The sequence below is a fragment of the Stigmatopora nigra genome, chromosome 11, assembly GCF_051989575.1.
Source record: "Stigmatopora nigra isolate UIUO_SnigA chromosome 11, RoL_Snig_1.1, whole genome shotgun sequence".
Classification (NCBI taxonomy): domain Eukaryota; kingdom Metazoa; phylum Chordata; class Actinopteri; order Syngnathiformes; family Syngnathidae; genus Stigmatopora; species Stigmatopora nigra.
Genome location: NC_135518.1, coordinates 8,231,163 through 8,245,255, shown reverse-complemented (window position 1 = coordinate 8,245,255; position 14,093 = coordinate 8,231,163). Strand labels below are relative to the sequence as shown.

Here is a 14,093-nt window from a genome sequence, read left to right as displayed (position 1 = left end):
ATGTGAATTCTGTTGCGGTCACGTATACATACACATACATCTCAAACGTTCATATAATATTTTAATTTTTGGAAAGGTGAATTCCTCACACATAAGAACTTCCTTGTGTTGTCTATTCTACTTAAATGGCTGGGTAGTTGCTTATTTTCTTCCCAAATTTATGAGAAATAACTCTCCTGTTTCTTTTTTTTAAGGGCTACATTTGGAGTTGGTTCTACAAGGGCCTCATGTCTGTCCAGTCCGGGAAATGGTGGAGGCGGTAAAATCTCAGACCCCTCATCCCCTGGGTCCCCAGGGCCCTCTTCGTCCCGTCCATCCACGCCACTGATCAACTGTGTCAGTCCCGCTTCGTCGCCTCAAACAGCTGCCGCCCAGCTGAAGAACTGCTTGCGTTCCGGTCAGCACTCATTGAACCAGACGCGCACCTCAATGCAGCTGGGTAAGCAACAACCAAACTGATTGGCAATCACTCCTCATTAACAATCTTTTAACCAAACACCAGATAGATGTCGATTCCGGAGGCCTTGAAAAAATACTTTGCAGTAAAACTTACAAAGTTAAACCTAATCATTTTTATTCTTTCATTATTCTTTGAGTGTCAAAAAGGTAAGTTTGCTTAATGATGGTTCTTTAAATGTGTATCTTTGTTTTTGGTGCTGCTGTACTTTGTCCAATAGAATTATCATTCAATACTGGAAACAAATTGGACATTTATTTGAGAAGAAAAAGGCCTTCACTTCCTACTTCCAAATCTCTTCTCACCGCAGGCAATCAGTGACATTTGCAATCGATGGGTTAATCTAATCTAATCGCCGGTCAATCTTGAACTGCGCCACCCTTGCTGGAAAAGTTCAGACAGTGTTAACAGCATTTCTGCAACAGAGCTTGTGTCCATACACAAAGCTTGGAAAAAAACTGTGGGAAGACTTTGTGATGAATTGAAGGACAAAATGTAAAAAATGTTATAAAAAGACTATCTTCACAATTGTACACGACGGGCAGTTAAACTCAAAATCTTATTAATAAGAGGTTATTAGTTTAAACTATCCTGCAACAATAACAGAAGATCCACTTGGAACACATGCCACATAATGTTAACGTTTGGAAAAGATAACTAAGCCCAACAAAGATAACCCCCCCAAAAAACGGCTTTAAAATAGAAACATTGCCGCTTTGTTGGCGCTGTAGGGCAGAGTTGGCAGCAAGTAAATGAACCTTGGCAGGTCTGCATGGCATGTGAGGATGATGTGGGGCAGGTGTAGGAGTGTAGTGTTACACACACACACACACAACAGTGCTTGATGCTGAGAGACTAGGCCGCACATAGAAACACTCGTGAATGACATCACTTTGTTTTCACTTTCTCACCACCATGTAGGCGTAATGACAAAGCCGCTTGCTTTTTACGCTTTTTTTGGTCTCCATTTGTGTTATTCCCATACATGTATACCCACACATCTGGAATACATTACATAGTGGCAAACCATTATAATGTCGTGTTGTAAAGCAAGTGACATTAAACTGCATGCATGTTGTGAGGCTTGTGGGTTTTCTTGGGTTTTTATGAGTGTTTTTATTTTCTTATTTTATTTTTTTAATTCTGATGCCAAGTGTTCACATTCTAGTGGAAGTTGAGTAGTTTTTCGTACACTAATTAAATGATAATATCTTGTCAATGTGCACTCAAACATGAATTAAAGTTGTACATTTAAGAATTATTTATTTAGTGGTTTGCCTCTGCATAGTTGAAACCATTGGGGTAATCGAAGGTAAGGATTTCAGCATAGGTTATGTGACTCGATACATTCCGTCAAGTGATGGAAAATAACCAACCATCTTAATGATATAGTAAGGATACAGTGTAAAAAAAACTTTGCTGTCCTGGTGTCATGATGCATGTTATCTCTAATTATTAGTAGAGTGTCTCTAAAAAAATACAATGATCCAGAATTCATGAGGACTAATATCTACTTGGATTGATTAAAAGGTCCTCTCGTCGTATTAATGCATACAACCCATTTGTGTCTATTCTAGTCCATAGTTCTCCTGCTGGAAGCCCAGAGCGCCCCGCAGTGGCGATAGCATCCCTGCGCTCCCAGAGCTCCTCGCCTTCACGCTGCTCCGGCCAATCCGGTCGCCCTTTATCCATGACATCTCCGGGACCCAGTTTAGGGCCTTCTCCACTGTCATCCCCAGCTTCCCGGCCCCACCTTCCCTTGTCATCTCCTCTTTCCTGCCTCACGCCACCTAACGTGTCAGCAGCGCTACTCAACGGGGAGGCGACCATCCCCTTGCAGCCGCCCTCGCCGGGCCCCTCTCATGCACCTACGCAGTGCATCCTCGCCCCCAAACCAGAAAAAGTAAGCAACCCTAATTGAACATAATTATCCAATATTGCCTTGAAAATCCGAACCCAATCAAATTTGATATCTGAAGGCTTATTCTTGTTAAAGTCTTTTTTTGTCTAATTTACCCTGTTTTCTAGCCCTTCAGCAAAGTCAGTTAAACATTCCAGAGTTCATTATTCAATGATTTGTGCTTTGTCAGCAGAAAAACACAATGGCATTATCTAAAATGAAGCCACTCTGTGTGTTAGTTGATATGAATGCAATGACCTGTTCTACCTACCTGAGTAATTCTCCCACACCACACGGCTCTAATATCGAACTCAGACTTGAAAGCCGTCCCGTCTGCCGTGTGGAAACGCAAGGTGTCAAATCGGGACATGCTCGCGTTGAATGATGGCGGTGAAACGGCGCTGCATCTGTCTAAGCTCCATTTGTTTTCACTGCCGGCTCTGCTGTGTTGGACAGCTAATCTAACTACATGGCTAGCTGACAAACAGCTCTAGGATGGTGGAACAGCAGGCATGTTTACATCATCCCACTCAAAGACGGCTCTTGTTTTTTATTTGGCCAAACTATAAATTAAACCTCATTTCCAACCTGCAGCTACAGATTGGATTAGTATTCTATTTACGTGTCTGTTCAATTTGTTGGTGGGATGAATTTAACTTCTTGGAATTGGAATTTATCCTTTTGCCCTGCAATTATATTGCCCATCAATTCAGTTGGACTATTTACATGTAGTCATATTAATATGATTTGTTACGTTTACATAATATTCCCATGAGGTGATTATACGTTCAATCCAGGTTTCTGTCCTGAGGGAAAACGAAATTAAAAAGTGGCCGTCGGTGATAACCTGACCAAACGGTTGACGTATTTTAGGTGTTTTATTCATTGGTTTTCATTGAAGAAACATTTAAAACAATAAGCAGTTACCACAAGTCATTTGATATGTCAGTCTCTGGATCCACCATTGGGATAATTTACTGTAAAAGCACTTAAAGAGTGTTGAGCGTGGGTGAGAAAATAGCAGAGTAATTAGGTTGATGGGTGGGCAGGAGCTGGCATTGACTGCAGGACTTCTCTTAGGCATGCTGTCTCCATTCTACTAGTATTCAGATTCTGACCTTATCAATGAATGCATCAAAGACTCCCACTATGAGACTAACATGCAGGCGTGACATTGTGCTTTGCAGAAAGCTATTGTTACAAAAAAAGAGCTCAATTCTGAGTCGTTGTTGCAGTGAAACGGGTGGATGTTGCCACCATGTGGTTTGTGACACAAAAGCGGCGAAAGAATTGATGATAAACAAGTGGCTGAAGTACTAACATGAAGAGGGGGTCCCAAAAAAATAACATAGTTGAGAAAGGAAATTCCTTGGAAACTACAGTTGTTGAGCATTAGAATTTTTTTCATGCATATTTGAAAAAGAAATTTAAAAATATGTTAATTCTGAGATGGATTTCACTACTATATTTGTAAATAATTTGTTACTTATTTGCCTTCCTCAAATAAGGCCTTTTTGGTGACATTTATCCCATTCATTGTTGTTGTACGGGATTATGAATGATTGGCCTGTAAAATGATTTCAAATGTTTCTAACACCCTGCTACCTTTTTATCCTCCATCTTTAGAAGGAGAGAAAAGCAGGAGGTTTATTGAAACTCCTCTCAGGAGCGGCGGCCAAGAAAAAATCCCGCTCTCCTCCGACCTCTCCGCCCACCCACGACCCCTCCTCGCCCGGCCAAGGCGTAGATCTGGCCCACCACCCTCACCACCATCACGCCCGCTCCGGGTCGTGCCCCATGGTCTCCCAAGGGCGGGCGGGCTCGTGCCCCGTAGAAATCGACATGGCGGGGGCTGTAGGCCTGGAGCCTTTGCACAGGAAATCAGGCTCCTTGGATACCAACTTTCCAATGTCGCCCCCGCCAACGCGAGCCAGTAGTGTTCTTATGGTGCTCCGGCCCGAACCCAAGCCCCTGTCCAGGGAGAGGTGGGTCACTCTCGCTCGCAAGTTGACGCAATGTGCAAGTTAGTTAGTGTATCTTACCAACTCATGTCTAATCGTTCTATGTCGGCCAGGTACCGAGTAGTGGTTTCGTACCCGCCTCAGAGCGAGGCCGAGATCGAGCTTCGCGAGGGAGACGTGGTGTTCGTTCACAAGAAGCGAGACGACGGCTGGTACAAAGGCACCCTGCAGAGGACGGGGCAGACCGGCCTGTTTCCCGGCAGCTTTGTGGAGAGCTTTTAAGAATCATTTGGCTTGTGATTGGCTTTTCCAACCTGCCTTAAGGAGCTGTTAAGTCATTGGCTTACGTTGTCTGCGATGGCCTTTGAATCCGTTGAACTGGGAGGGTTGGAAGTAATCATTAATTTAAAGACAATAGAACACTATATGGATTTGTTCCATGCAGGTATTAAAATATCTGACATGATTCAATACAATCACTTTTCAACTAAAGTGATAAACAATACAACGCATTTTTAACAATTTTGTTACTGAAATATTTCTGACGTTTGAATGAAAACGTTTTTTTTAACAAAATGTGTTTATCTAAAGTAGCACTTTGGCCATCAATTTGATGCGTTTCAATCCATAAAATCCAATGGATACATGATTACACTTCTAGTCTTCACTGTCAACCCTCCCTGTTCAAATGGATTGGACGTCTATCATCATCAATTTGCAGCTGGTGACTTAACCTTCCCATTTTTTTCTTAAAGACAGTAATTGGAGTTTCAGCAACAAGATTCTATGGATCTAAGGAAAGGCAGCAGCAGCACAAGACATCTTTCGAGGTTTGTCTCAACCCAGCACACGTTCACCAGTAAAAAAGAGGATTAGACACTTTATCTGGGGAATTCCACATGACAGGGGTCCTTGTGGACCGCTTACTGAGGGCACACGTACACACTTACACTAAAAAAAAAGCACACCAACAAAGCTTCCCAGGTGTCATCCACCAGCACAACAATCATCAGCTCGGCTTCAAACTGCGACCTCAGAACTTTTTTTCTGGTGGGTTCCTTCTTTGTAAAGATCTCAGCCAGGATTCATCGTGTTTCTGGCAATAAGCTCTCATTTTTTCTTCTTCTTCTTCTTTTTTTTTAACTCTGTGTTAATAACAATTGCGTGTAGCCCTGTTTTCCTCCTTTTTTTGTTTATATATAAATGTTGAGTTTAATATTTGTGTTGTCCCAAGCTGTGATCTGTCACTGGATTTGTTTGTATTTAAAAAAAAGAAACACACACACACATAACAAAGGTGCAAGTAATTTGATTTTTTTTCGCAGTATTTATTGAATCGGAAGTCTCTTTATTGTTCTATTTAATGTTTCCTTCATACACGGTGGGTGAGAAAAAAAAGGCTTGCTGAATGTACCGAAAAAAAACTTATACAAAGTCTTTGGGTGATTCATTTCTATTGATAAAGTTGTGTTTTGTGTACGAGCGAAGCAGGGATGAAATTGCACTTTGTGAGTTTTCAGATTCATTGCTAATCTCTGCGTGGAAAGAGGAAAAATCCCCCCAAATTCACTTTAAGAGTGTAGCAACACGATAACGTGACACAAAGAAACGGAAAGTGTTAACGGAAACTTTTCATTCTCTGACTGCAAACCTTTGACAGCAGCTCTGATCTTGTTGATATTTTTATATGAAGCTTCGGTAGGTGTTAAGTCTGCTTTATGAATTTCTACATTCTGAGGGGCGGTACGAGCTCGTTTACATCTGTCACACTATCTACCTTTTCCGAGATGAGAAGCACAGCCAAACTGTCGGGTGTGTGTGTATGTATGGGTGTGTGTGTGTTTATGTTCTGTTTGGGTTCAGATTCTGTTAACAGTGAGAAGGGAAGGGCTTAAAAGGACGATAGAATGTGCATCCTCAAAGGGATGCGAGTGTGAATGAGGCAATTTTTTAATTGTGGCCGTAGGTAAAGCTCATTGATTGGGTGAGCATGTTCTTTTTGTTTTTGTTTTTTTAACATGACCTACATGCAAATGTGCCATGGATTTGAACCCTTTCAGGAAAAGTGGTCATTGTAGCTATTCAAATGTTGACACATAAGACTGACTATTTTGAGTCAATTAAAGTGACTTAAAGATTGGTAATTATTAATATTTACATGATCAATCTGATCTGGTAAACATATTTCCAAATTCTTCTAAAGTTAATAAACAAAACTCAATTCATTAAATTATAATGAATCAAAATAGAAACATATACAGGTCAAAGGCCCCAAGCAATACTTTAAGTTGATTTTTCCCCCCCTAATGTTTAACTAATTGCATGCCATTGACAGTAATACATTTCTAATTCATTTCACTTGGCAGGACTTCCCGTCTATTAGTGTCATTGATAGTATTATATGTATGCATAATCCATTTTGACTGCAAAAAAAGAATATTATTTTTTTCTAAATTATATTCATACAGGATAAAACAACTTTTGAATGAGCTGTTGCTGAAAGGGTTCATTTAATCAGTAAACAACAGAATTCCAGCCTTTTATGAATTGCAAAATTTTAAAACTGGACCACATTGGGTTGTTGTTGGATTAGTGTTAAATGTGCTAGGTCTTTACTTTCTGCTATTTGATTTTAACTTGGATTTGGATCATTTAAAGAATTCAGTCCTTGGGATGAAAACTGGAAAAGGGGCATGCATATCTGGTTAATAGTTTTGACCACTTAAGCACAGAAAAGATGGCATGTTTGTGACCTCGTAACATGAAACTGTGAAACCAAATGGTGCTCAAATAGGTCAATAGTGGGAGGAAATTGTAACCTATTAAAATTGGTGAAAGGGAACGAGGAACACATTGAATTGTGGGTAATCCCGTGCATCTGGAGTTACTCTGCCAAGTAGATTAAGGTCAAAATTGAGGTTGAGCCAAACTGGGGAAAAAAAGGGGAATACTAAATGTTATCATCAATTGCTTAAAACATAGATAGATTCAAAGCACAGTGTGCAGAGAAGAAAGTCAAGTTGAGAAATAAGCATACAAAAAACAATTTTGCATGTCGAATCACTTTATTTTACCTCATCTCTCAATCTAATGGCTCCTAGTGCGGATCTGTATTAATGGTATGAATGTGTGGGAGTGTTTTTCGAGGGAGACCTATGGATGTAGCTCTACTCGTGAAATAAAAAATACGATAGAAAGCGGCGTGGACTGAGTCAGGTCTCTCTCGTGTACAGCGAAGGGTGAAATAAAAAGAAAAATGTCTATCGAATTCTATATTGTGCAGAATATTTATAGGCCTTTGGTGCCATTGAATTCATGCGCTGGCCTTGCCCAGCGCGCGCGCTCTCTACCATGTGATCATGATACATCGTCTTGTACTGATGACCCGTGGTTGACTTGATTGTTTTTGCCATGTCAAGTGCATTTTTCGCAATAAATGCCTTTGATTAAAAAAACTAGTTTACTGTTGTTGTGTCTATAAATAAAATTGTGTTCTTTCACTTACCAGGTTGCTGAAATGAGGTTTGAAAAGCATGTCTTAACATTTTAGACATTGGAATTAAAACTGTTATTTTTAAAAAGTGGGATAGTGTATTTTAAAAATGAGTTTTTAGCTGGTATTATTCTTATTATTGATACATTTGTATTTGATTAGTTGTACACTAGAAAAGGCAATTTCTGGAGAAATTGCAATGGTAACTTTGTTGTGATGATTTGTAAACACCTAAGAAATTCTCCATTGACTTTTACCAGGTTTTAGAGTATCCAGATATCCACGTACAACGGTGCCATTGATAGCAACGTTCGCTGATGCCACTGACAGCCATGTACGCCGGAACTATTGAAGGTTAAGTATTACCTCGATGCCATTAATAACAGTATACACTCATTCAAAAAATGACAGGATATTTTCAAAAGAAGTCAGTAGTGTAATCCATTCAATGTGGGTTTGAAAATAATTACACATTTATTCCATTCTGTATGTATTTAGCTCTTACACAATGGCCCTCCTTTATTGAACATGGGATTGTCTAGTAAAAAAAAAAAAAGTCCCTGAAAGAGCTCTGTATGTTCAATACAATGCGTCCATCACTTGAACGCCATTGAATTGTGCAGTTGAGCCAATGTGTCCGTTGAGCAAATAATAAATACACTGCTGTCAAAGACAAGTAAGTGTCAGAAGCTCAATAAAGATAAAGCTGCTTCTCACTCTCCATCTCCTTCTCCTTTCACCTCCCCATTAACTTCTAGGCCCATTTCCAAGCCTCATTAGCATTTAGAGTGATGTGCAAAAAGGCTGCGTGTACAAATTCGAAGATCTTTCAAACATTTCTACCTCTACATGGGAAAGCGTGCAACACCCACTCCCACCCAAAAGCTTAACCCCATACCGGGAGGTGAAGGTGCCTCCCTACATGTGGCGCTTCTCCTCACCAGTGTGGTTCTGCCACCTCCTGCGGAGAATCCGTCCTCATTCTCACACTCGAAGCCATACCTGTCTGCCAAAGGGTAGTGCATCATGTGTCTGCAAGGTGATACGCTGCGGGAGAGGACTTGCCTCCTCAAAGCATCTTGCCTTTCAAAAGCAAGGCGGTCTTAACTGGTTTAAGAAGACAGACAACCTTTCTTGTCCTTCATTGTTTCTTTTTAAAGTAGAATCACATCTGAACATGATAAACCTTTATATTTTCATCAAATTGGACACATAAAAGCAATTAAAAATGTCAAACTAAGGGACAAAACTCCTGAGTAACACTGTTTATTTCATAAATACGTGTCGTACAAATATAAAAAGTTCCCTCCCTTGTGTTTTATGGTGTTTACAAGCTCTTCTCTTTTTTTACTAAAATAAGGCACGTGGTAACAGATAGAGTGGAAGACAGGTGTACGTATAAAGTGTCATGAGAAGAAAGCAGCACCACTGAGTTGGGTTTAAAACTTTAAATGCTACGAGGTGCGAGTCTCGGGGCTTTGTCCCACATGCGAGTGCATCAAAGTACAAAACTTTTCCCTCTAGCTTTCCTCCCACTTTTTTCCCCAATGTCAGCACTGATGTGCGCACTTATGTGAGCATGTCAGCAAAAACAACACATACTGTTTAGTCTAGTGTATTTAGAAAGGCTAAAATGTAATCCATAGTGTAGCAAACAACTTAAAGTTCAACTTATTGAGGCATTGCGTGCTTTGAGATAACACTAAAAGTTATTCCAATCAGATTAATTTAAAGAATGGTGCAGATGTCACCACCAGAATGACACTTAATGACGTTATTGTTATATCAAAAGACAAATGTACCATTAAACTATATAGCAGGTCCATTAATAACCCCAAACATCAACACGCGGAAGCTTCTAAAACCATCGGGAGATTATAAACAAGAGGTATCATGGATAATATGATAAAAAGAATACAAATGAAAGAATAAAACCCAGGCAGATTTAAAAGATAAGTGTAAACATAAAAGCTAATGTCTTAACTTTGGCACAAAAAAACACACCAATGTGCTGCTTCCGCTGGTGATGATGATGATGATGATGATGATGATGATGATGATGATGATGTTGATGATGATGATGGCAGGGAGGGGCACTTCAGGTTAGTGTTTGAGACTGGCCGCAAGGATTTTTGGGAATGATGTTGCTGGTCAGACGGAAGATTGATTCTGGAATTCTTCACATGAAGCCGGAACTAGTCAAAGGGTAGGAAAAAAATATGATTACAGATTTGAAATATCAGACTAATTCAAGTAAGGTACAAAGGAAACTGCCTTGTATTACACAGAGTATTTTGTATTACATGTATGTAATTGGCTGACCACTGATTCAGTGTATGGGCCTTTGCTAAAGTGAAGATTCAAAGTGAGCGCTCCCTTACTTCTTGCGGTCTTTGTCCTTCTTGCCGTTGGCGGTGAGGCTTTGTGCTTGCAGCAGTTGAGCGGCGGCACGTCTCTTGCCGAACGAGCTCTGATCTTCCTCCAGGAGTCTCCTCTTATCCTCCAGGGCCGACTTCTCCTCGGCGTGGAGCCGCTTCAGCTGCTCGAAGCGGCTCTGTAACTGTAGGGACAGAACGGCGACCACGTTGTCAGTTTCGAAATCATCCTGACAAATGGACCACTAGCAATCTGTCACCTCTCTCTCTGCATCCTTGAGTTCGGCCTCTTTCTCCTTGACCCTCTGCACGAACATCTGCCTCATCTCATCTTCTCTCCTCTGCAGCTCCACCAGGAACTCCTGACGCTTGGCTTCGTAGGTTTGCTGCAGGCTGTGCACAGTGACCATCATGGAGGTCAGCGCGCTCGCCAGTTTATGGGGAAACACCCAGTACGAGCTATCACCTGACAGGCTTGCACTCGGGGTCCGTATCCTTGAAGCCCATCTCCTCCAGCTTGCAGCGTCTGTAGAGCTCGTAGTGGCGAGTGTGCGTCTGCTCCCTCAGGTCTTCCATGTTGACGCAGATCAGCATCTCCCTCAGTTTCACGAAGTCGCAGTGGCTCTCGTTCTCCACTAAGGAAAGATCGGTATTATTATGGGATGGCGTGGAGATGGCAAGTCATGTAGTCTACATATAGGTAAGTATGGGATTTTTTTTAGTAGTGAATCCATAGTGAAAATCATATGTATTGTGCACAAAATATATTTAATTTTTCAACCTTAATGCTAAATGGCAATTGTAGATGCCAATGTTTAAAAGGTATCACTTAAACAAACGCAGCATAAAACATAAGATACAATTTTAGACTCCGCATCAAGGGAGCACAGTTCTAAAAACAAACAAGAAGAAAGTTATGCAGCCCTGGTGATAGATTTCAACAAACCCACCTTGTACAACCCCCCATGGGTACTGGCGAGCCTTCACCATCTTGTTGCCCACAGCCACTTCTTCTGTGCTGCCCACCACGGCAAAAGGCAGATGCCCCTAAAAAAAAACAAATCATTAAATGATAGCAAATATACTGCAGAGCTCACCAGAAAGAAGGTGGGGGGGGTCTTAGAATGGCACGCGCTTACGTTCATGGTTGTATTGACTTTGGCCACGGTCTCGTCGTCCAACGGGAACTGATAGATCTGGACGCCATTGCTCACCAGCTCGCTCATGATCTTGATCTTGAACTTGTGCAGCTCGCTCTTACTGATTGTGTCTGCTTTGGCGATGACGGGGATGATGTTCACCTAAATGGCAACATTGCTTTAAACCTCTATTTTTTTTACTCCAAGATCTACTTTTTAATGAGCCAAATAACCGTGATCTATATATATTTTTTACATGCCACTAACAAAGCTCAGGAATTATATAATGGACAAACAAATTTAGGAGTTTTTTTGTCTTTATGGACAACATTTTGATATATTTGGTCAGAGTGAAGAAAAACACAGTTTGGACATACTATAGGTTAAATTCTCCTGAAAAAATGGACTAAACCAGTGCTTGTTTGGAAAGAAAAAGAAGCATCATAAAATGCAAATTGGCCTTAATGGGTTAAATAATTAACTTTAACTTCTGTGGCGTGCCGGTTTGGACTTGGATATAGTTAAACAGCAAAAAGGTCAATATTAAGTGTTTGAGGCTATTCAATATTCCGCTAAAAAGCAGACTGGATAACACAGCCAAGTATCAAACACATAAACATCATGTCCTGCTGTTATTTGTGGCTTCGCGGCCTGCTTTGCTGTCCGAGCCGATCCACATTCCAGTCTGTCTGTCTCCATGTGTGTGTGTGTGTGCGTCTTGTTGTTGTTTTTCTGGCTCTGGCTCCATGGTCAGACACAGAAATAACACAAGTGACGGTAGAGCACAAACTACTACAATGTGAGTGGCTGACTGTCCCTTCTTCACCAACAAGTGTCTCTTTCTCTGCCTGTGTGGTGTGAGTGGGTGTGTGAGTGTGTGTGCGCGGAAAGGGCATTCCAGCTTTTTTTTGTTTGTTTTGTTTGTGTGACTCTTTTCACACACAAATCCGAGTTTACTGGCACTTCTCGGCAGGGAAACACAAGAGAGCATGGGAAAGGTTTTCTCCACCTCCGACATTGGGAAGAAAATCACTCGCCACCTCAGTGGTTCATTTTTATTCTATTCAATTTCAATTGTGTACTTCATTGGAATCCCTGGATGATTTCATTTTACAAATTTCTTTTTCCTTCTTTACCGAAAGAGAGGCACAGTCTGTTGACGCTTTGATGATAAAAAATGTAAGATCTGAAAGATGCATTCCTACCTTGCTGTCCAGTTTCTTCATTGTGACCAGGTCCAGAGACTTGAGGGAGTGGCCCGAGGGGGAGATGAAATACAGACAGGCATGGACCCGCGAGTCATGGTAGTTGTAAAGGGAGCGCTTAATTTTGAGCTCCTCCTGCAGGTAACTCTCAAACTGCTTGTCAATGTAGTCCACCACTGGCTGATAGCTATTCAACGAAGAAGAAAGCATGGATGGTTAACAATGGTGCTCGCACACTCACTCCCCGACGAATGGCCGACCTTTCCTGTTTGTTCATTTGATCCCCAAAGCCCACCGTGTTGACCACTGTGAGGCGTAGTCGCACGTTACTTTCTCGCAAGTCGTAGGTTTGAGCCCGCAGCTTCACCTGAGGCTCAAAGTGGGATGACTCGAAGTTTTCAAAGTTGGTGTTAAAAAGGGTGTCCATCAGGGTGGACTTGCCGATACCAGTTTCACCTGTGGACAAAGAAAAAGACAAAAGACTGATACTACTGTTTGACCACCAATAATTAGAATCAGTACAGAATAGATCAAAAAATCATTAGTCAATATCTTTGCTGGGCTTTATAAGATAGTTTACTTTAACAGAATGAATATCAGGTAGTATAGGATACCAATGCAAAGGATGTTAAAGCAAAAGCCTTGATCCGTGGACTTGTTGACCAACTGGTCTGGGAGGCTGTCAAAGCCCACATGGCCCGCCAGGGACAAAGGCCGTAAACCCTTATCCTAAAGAAAACACACATAGACAGGTTTTCAACACTTTTTTAGTCATTAACTGTAAGTTTCTTTGAAATCAATAATGCAGTGGGGCCCCAAAAATGGAAAATAATAATAACACTGTTCAGAAGCCTCAAAATCTGTGCTTTATATGTGTGGAATATGAATCAGATCAAGTTCTATTTTGAGTTTCAGCACTTTATTAATTGTTATTACAGTTTAGTTGGTCCTGGTGAGAATCAGAAAACTAAAGCCTTCAGAATTTCATACCAACATTTGGATGACGTGATGGCTTCTTTCGGGGAGCTAACGCCCCTCTCTGGCAGTTCATGTTTATGATCCAAGGATCAATTCACTTGATCCATTGAATTTGGCGTAAATCCGTTTAATTACATACATTAAATACACTGATTTTGTTTTCATCGATTACAATTTCAACAGTAAAGCTCATTTTTTGACTTTCGAGAAAAGTTAGGCTGGTCGTGCGGCTAGCTAACTTCATTGTCGCCCTAGACACTCCCTGTCGGACTATGTTTATCGTTAAAACAGGTAGAAACACATGTATACAAACCGGTTGCCGGGCAACGTCAGGAGATGCCATGGTAATCGATGATACGTTCATGTCCCCGCAAAAAAGGAGACCAAATACAGTAAATTTAGCTCAGAGTGAGTTGTCTTTTTTTCCCCTAAAGAATTCTCCTGAATGCCTCACCGAGGAAGGATTATACCACATTTAAGTCCCATCTGTTATCTTGGAATTTTCCTACAATATAACATAGTTGGGTTTAAGCATAACGTTTTGACTTTGTATAATATATTGTTTCATTCAAAAATTATTTAACG

The 14,093-nt window shown here is 41.0% G+C and overlaps 2 protein-coding genes across 2 annotated transcripts in view; one reads left to right on the top strand and one right to left on the bottom strand.

Moving 5' to 3' along the window:
• The window catches only part of LOC144204429 (E3 ubiquitin-protein ligase SH3RF3-like), a 42,132-nt gene extending 37,244 nt beyond the window's left edge, over window positions 1–4,888 (top strand). The window contains exons 7-10 of the mRNA XM_077728425.1: window positions 195–439; window positions 2,035–2,360; window positions 3,984–4,342; window positions 4,432–4,888. Coding sequence (XP_077584551.1) covers window positions 195–439; window positions 2,035–2,360; window positions 3,984–4,342; window positions 4,432–4,600 — 1,099 coding nt within the window. The 3' untranslated portion in view covers window positions 4,601–4,888. The remainder of the gene's footprint in view (window positions 1–194; window positions 440–2,034; window positions 2,361–3,983; window positions 4,343–4,431) is intronic.
• Window positions 4,889–9,859: 4,971 nt separating this feature from the next.
• On the bottom strand, window positions 9,860–13,970 carry septin10 (septin 10). Its single transcript, XM_077727920.1, has 10 exons — window positions 13,822–13,970; window positions 13,145–13,259; window positions 12,791–12,986; window positions 12,531–12,717; window positions 11,326–11,487; window positions 11,137–11,233; window positions 10,653–10,821; window positions 10,447–10,579; window positions 10,193–10,371; window positions 9,860–10,006 (listed from the first exon to the last, which is right to left on the bottom strand). The coding sequence occupies exons 1-10, from the start codon at window positions 13,870–13,872 to the stop codon at window positions 9,991–9,993; spliced, it is 1,305 nt and encodes a 434-aa protein (XP_077584046.1). The 5' UTR covers window positions 13,873–13,970; the 3' UTR covers window positions 9,860–9,990.
• Between the last annotated feature and the right edge of the window lie 123 nt (window positions 13,971–14,093).

What these genes read in the sequence shown, in the direction of transcription:
- septin10 (XM_077727920.1), bottom strand. Translation starts at nt 13,872, where the DNA reads ATGAACGTATCATCGATTACCATGGCATCTCCTGACGTTGCCCGGCAA. An exon ending in AAGTCAATACAACCATGAAC is followed by an intron (nt 11,234 to 11,325) that starts GTAAGCGCGTGC and finishes GTTTTTTTTTAG; the next exon opens with GGGCATCTGCCTTTTGCCGT. An exon ending in CCCATGGGGGGTTGTACAAG is followed by an intron (nt 10,822 to 11,136) that starts GTGGGTTTGTTG and finishes ATCTTTCCTTAG; the next exon opens with TGGAGAACGAGAGCCACTGC.